The sequence below is a fragment of the Sceloporus undulatus genome, chromosome 5 (assembly GCF_019175285.1).
Source record: "Sceloporus undulatus isolate JIND9_A2432 ecotype Alabama chromosome 5, SceUnd_v1.1, whole genome shotgun sequence".
Taxonomy (NCBI): domain Eukaryota; kingdom Metazoa; phylum Chordata; class Lepidosauria; order Squamata; family Phrynosomatidae; genus Sceloporus; species Sceloporus undulatus.
In genome coordinates this window covers 42,691,407-42,697,406 of record NC_056526.1, presented here as the reverse complement: position 1 = coordinate 42,697,406, position 6,000 = coordinate 42,691,407, and the positions used below count along the sequence as shown (strand labels likewise).

General features: G+C 38.3%; 1 protein-coding gene across 7 annotated transcripts in view; it reads right to left on the bottom strand.

Annotated features, from left to right (window-relative positions):
- The window catches only part of ANKS1B (ankyrin repeat and sterile alpha motif domain containing 1B), a 448,976-nt gene that overhangs the window by 419,344 nt on the left and 23,632 nt on the right, over positions 1-6,000 (bottom strand). For all 7 annotated transcript variants that reach the window (XM_042467953.1, XM_042467951.1, XM_042467950.1 and 4 more), the window contains exons 2-3: positions 3,469-3,549; positions 1,356-1,512 (exon numbers count right to left, since the gene is read on the bottom strand). In XM_042467953.1, the coding sequence (XP_042323887.1) occupies positions 1,356-1,512; positions 3,469-3,549 (238 nt within the window). The remainder of the gene's footprint in view (positions 1-1,355; positions 1,513-3,468; positions 3,550-6,000) is intronic.

Sequence of the window (6,000 nt, the reverse complement as noted above, 5' to 3'; positions counted from 1 at the left end):
AACCATAACTTATGACTAGATAATCATACTTTCCATTTTTAAAAATACTTTACATTTTAAAAAGTATATTATCTTTCTACACAATTGGCACATCCTCATTTATTTTATATTTTGACCAGCTCTTCCTGAAAAGGTCCTGGTTTTATTAGAATGGAAAATGGAGAATTAGATCTACTTCCTTGCTTTCATATCTGTCCCTTCTTGGTCAAATAAACAAGCCTCCACCTTCAATGATTTAATGAAATATTTATTCACTGCCTATGTGATTATGTGTCTTCAAGTCACCCATTGTCTTACGGCGACCCATGAACTTCATAGGGTTTTCTTAGCCAGGGAATACTCGAGAGGTGGTTTTGCCAGTTCTTACCTTTGAAATATAGCATATAGCACCTAGTATTTATTGGCAGTCTCCCATGTGAATACTGTAGCGGTACATAAGTAAGTGTAAAATGGGGGGGGGACTTCACAGTAATAATAATATATTAAAAAATTTCCTACATGCTTTATATCTGTTCCATGCCCTCAAAAAAAAAAAAGCTCAGGGAAGTAGATTCAGACAGACATTTTCAGTCTAATCTGTTGCTATCTTCCTCACAGGCTTTTCTTCCCTCATTAATGAATTGTCATTCCCCCCCCCCCCAAAAATACTATGTTTGATTAGCTTTTCTTTTGAGGAACAGAGAAGATGTTTTCTTATGAGGAACTGGAATATTCATGCTGATAACATTTTCCTTGGAAAAATATCAAAGCAATTAACTAAGCAGCCATTGAAAACCACAGGACTTGAGGTCTCAACGTTGTTTTTTTCATATGCAGGGGGGTCCAGAATGGAACTCCCATGGATACTAAGGGCTGACTGCACCAGATGTTGTTCTGGGGTACCATATCACATTTCAAGAGAAGGTGGGTTGTGTTAGTATAGTGTTAGTATGATGCCAGGGTAAGAGGAACTCTGAAGTTTGTAGCCAACCCAGAAACCTTTAAATATACAGTAGTAATTAAAAAAAGTATGATGCAGTCAAAGAGACATATAAGTGGTTTCTTGAGCAGAGAAAGCCAGAAATTTCCTTGGAAGCCAATATGATTAAATTAAGGCTGTTGTACTTTGGCCACATCATGAGAAAGCATGATGAGACCATTTTAGATGCAGCTGTACGTGTGTTAGATGAAGGTGTACGTGTGACATCAAATTACCTATACATGAAGCTCCACAAAAATGACCATATTTGTTCACTACCATGAACCTTTTTAAGACTGCAGAAACTTTATGATTCCATCCCTGTATCTGTAAGAATAGAAGTATGCTTACTTGTATTTTCTTAAGACATAAACAAAAAAATATTTAACACTGTTACCTGTTCATTTACTCTGGAATGTGATGGTCCATGATGGATAAGAATCTTCACAATTTCTACATCTCCTTTCCAAGCAGCCAAGTGAATAGGAAAATATCCTTTATTATCAGCCACATTTGTGGATGCTTCATATTGAAGTAATTTGATAACTACATCCCTGAAAAATATTAAAATAAAATAAAAATTGCAGCACATGTTGTCAAAAAATTCTAGAACCAATCAATGAGAGCAATTAGTCATTATTCCAAAGACACTATCATCAGTACAGTATTAAAGTTACTTTCATCAGACTTGCAAAGTTTAAACCTATAGTATTTACAAATGGTTATGATGAATATGCCTCAAGGCTTCCTTAAATCACAGAAAGAGAAATTAGAAATTATATGAAAGATTTACTTTCCTGGGTACTCTTCAGAGATATCTGAAACCTGACAATTAATAGCTACTACCTAATGATGTCAAAACAGCCAGGTTCATATCCATATTCTAGCAGAGAGAAAAATAACAGAAATTACAGAAATGTATAACATTATATATAAATATATATTATACAAGCCTTGTAGTTGTGGGCATTTGTAAGCTGTAGGTATTCCATCAAGGCACCTGAGTGGGTTTATGGCATCAGTCACAGCAGGTTAGTTAAAAATTACAGGCTAGCGAACTCCATGGGCCTTTTCTTTTAATTGCATGTTTGTATTCATGATTTCATATGCTTAATTTAAAATAAAATTAAAACATTAAAGTTCAATAACAAGTACAGTATATGATTAAGATAAAATGGAGAGAAATAAAAAACAACCAACCTAAAAACTTTAACAAAAAACATGCCTACTGAAATAACACAGTCTTCACTATTCCAGGGAGAGCAACTGAGAACCAGATAAAATTTTTGGGAACGTATTCCTATCAACGAGAGAGACTTTTGTCAGTGGTAGGAATGAAACTCATGAACAAGTTCCTATGGGAAGAGACAATTTCTCTGATGTCCCAAGACCACTCTGGACATTAAAACTAAGATTGAATTGACCTGGAAACAAATTTACCACTAGTGAAGGTAATGCAAGACTGGCATATTATGTCAAGCCTGAAACGCTGAGTCCTATTAATATTTAATATTATATAATAACATTATTTATTATTAAATAAAATTGATTTTATAATATGTATTATAATATTATAATATTAAAATATCATAATATTATTTATACATTTATTAATTATAAATAGTTGGGCTGCCACATTTTAAACCAATGGAAGTTTCCTGACAATCCTCCAAGGCAGCCCCACATAAGATTCATCCTGAATCTTTATTTCTGTAGTAGTGCACTGCATAGGCACCTATAAAGAATGATGTAGCAGTGGGCTTCCAGCACCCGACTAGACAATCTTGAGGTCACTTCCAACACACTGGTTGCATTTGTATAGAATAAACTAACCTTATTACTTACAAGTTCTTTCAGACACTGTTTCTAGGGCTACAGCATCATGGATTACTAATTTCATTAAAGTAAGGGAAAAGATATATGTAAATATATGTGCCAGGATATGTGTGTGTGTGTCTTTGCTGTTGTTGTCACTGCCATGGCTGTTTTGTCTTAACTACCTTAAGTTTTCCTGTAAAGAAAGGCAGGCTAAAAAATTAGAAAAAAGGGTAAAAATCTTCAAGAGCCAGTGTCATGTAGTAGTTTGACTATTGGATTATGATTCTGGGAGACTAGGATTTGAATCTCTATTTAGTCATGGAGACTCACTGGGTGACCTTGTAAAAGTCATATTCTCTTCACCTCAAGGAAAAGCAAAAGCAAACCCCATCTGAACAAATCTTGCCAAGAAAACCCTGGAAGAAGGACTTCTTAGGGTTGCAATAAGCTGGAAACAATTTGGAGGCACACAACAACAAGAAATATAAATTTTGAGTCCACCAGAATATAATCAATTGGTATATATGAAAAAAGAGATTACCTCTGCTACAGGACAGACCACATAAGCACTGGAAATAGGACATTGTATGAAAATTTTTGTAAACACATATAAACATGACTGTTTCTTAACTTTATGCAAGCAGCAAAATAATATCAATATCCCAACATATCAATAGTCATCTGGTACTTACCTGTGGCCATTCAAAGCTGCATGATGTAAAGCAGTGTACCCCGAACTATCTGTGCAGTTTATATTTGGTCCTCGCCAGATGCTATAAATAAAGCACAAATACCATGATACTATTACAGTTTGAATCAGTAAGCTAATTTTTGAAAACAGCTTAAATATTAATATGAAATAAACTCATTTTACAGGCACCAAGCATAATTCTTACATACTTAAAATTATATTTATGTTATAATCCTGAGTGATTAATTGCTGTTAGACAAACAGAGTCCCTCTCCCACCCACACTGGCCATCGCTGTCTGGATGAAGGCTGAAACCAAACTTGAAACAAATGCTGAAGCTAAAATCCTCCACACACACTGAAGGAGCCTCCAAGTTTTACCCTTGCTTTATCCACAGGTCATGGCAAAATCCATAATTCTGGCCCCAAAACCTGCCCTCGACTTATACATGAGGTCAACTTATAAAACTTAGTTTACAGCAACTGAAGTAAGCCAAGGGCAAAGGGGAAAAGTGGAAGGAAGAAAGAGAATATGGGGCATTTTAAAAGCACCTGAAAAAAGTAACGGAATAACAGAAGATTAATTGGAACAGTCCCTGCCAAGTTGGGACTGTTGGAAGGTATGCCACTATTCAAGTTGGGAGTAGAAGTTTAAAGCACTCTCTTGTTTAAAAAAAAACAAACCCCAAACCCTTACCATCACAGAAATCTGACCATTTTCCAAACTTATTTGTTAATAAACATCTGTAATCACAGATAATAAAATTAATGACATCTTCAATCTGTCTTAATTAACAAGACAAGACACCACCAGAGTACTTTCTCTGTTACATTGGCTCCTAACTGTTTGTAGTAACAAACATCCCCATCAACTAAGTTCAGAAGATAAAAGAAAGTGCAGACACTTGGACACTGATGGTCCATGATCTCTTTGGGAAGTAAATTTTCTTTTTGAATAATTGACTCGAAATAGTGGTGGGTTGAAAGTATCTCTGCTGCAACCATGCCATATTCTGGAGAAGAACCATTGGTCTGTGGTAATGAAGCACCAAGCCAGGAGTGGGGAGAGGGGTATCTTAAACTGTTCCTGAGATCCATCTGTTTCGATTTTGGGACACCAATCCAGATTGAAAATGTTTTCTAAAGACCATAGGAGAATGGTACAAGGGAAGAGTTCAGGACATCACTTCTCATCTGATGAGAGCCATTTGTAAAGTTAAGAGGAAGACAAGATGAAAGTTTTATTTGATGAAAATTGCTGACACCTCTGGGTTGAGGGAGGTGAGTATCTGCTAGTGTGGGTAGGAATGAACAGGTTACTCACCTGTAACTGTGGTTCTTCGAGTGGTCATCTGTGCCCTCACACAATTGGGTACTGCACCTGCGCAGAGACTCCATTCAGAAGCTGAAATGCTGAGCAGATTGGCGGGAGCCCTGCTCACTCCCATGCACTTAGCATGCCCAACCCCACCAATCTAGTTCCTCCTTCAGTTCAAGTCTGCCGCAGAAACATGGCAGGGACCTGACCGAGGGGAGGTAGGGCAGGATTTGTGTGAGGGCACAGATGACCACTCAAAGAACCACAGTTACAGGTGAGTAACCTGCTCTTCTTCTTCACGGTCTCTGTGCCTCACACAATTGGGTGACTAAAAAGCTAACCTAAGGAGGTGGGAAAGTCACTGCAAAATAGAAGAAAGGACAGCACGACCAAAACTGGCATCTCAACGAGACCTGGAATCAAGCCGGTAGTGCTGAGCAAAAGTGGAAGGCTGGGACCACGTGGCTGCCTTGCAGACATCAGGTAGAGGGACGCCTCTGAGGAAGGTAGCAGAGGAAGCAACAGCCTTGGTTGAGTGTGAACGTACACCAACAGGAAGAGGGCATTTGGACAGCTCATAAGTCAGAGAAATAATCTGAGCAATCCATTTTGAGAATCTCTGTGAAGAAACATGGTGTCCCTTTCTGGATCCATCATAACAAATAAACAACTTGTTAGTCAACTTGAACTTCTTGTCTTTCCTCCTAAGCCCACCCTTCAACACTCCTTTTCTGTCTCTGTGGACAACATTTCTATTCAACCAGTCCAGCAAGCCCGCAGTCTTGGTTTTATCTTTGATTCTTCTCTGTCGTGTATCCCTCAGATCCAGACCACAGCCAAGGCTTGTAGATTCTTTTTATACAATATTGCCAAAATCCAACCATATCTCTCTGCCTCTAATGCCAAGATCCTGGTCCATGCCCTAGTGGTCTCACGACTTGATTACTGTAACATCCTCCTGGCTGGGCTTCCTCTTTCTCACCTCCGTCCTTTAATTTCTGTTCAGCATTCAGCTGCACGCATTATCACATCCGCCCACCGCACTGACCATATCTCTCCTGTGTTGACATCCCTTCACTGGCTCCCCCTCCCTTTCCACATTCAGTATAAGCTCCTGCTGTCAACGTTTAAAGCCCTCCGTGGGCTGGCCCCTTCTTACTTATCAGACCTTATTTCTCCTCACCTTCCCATTAGGGCCCTCCGTTCTGGTAGTCAA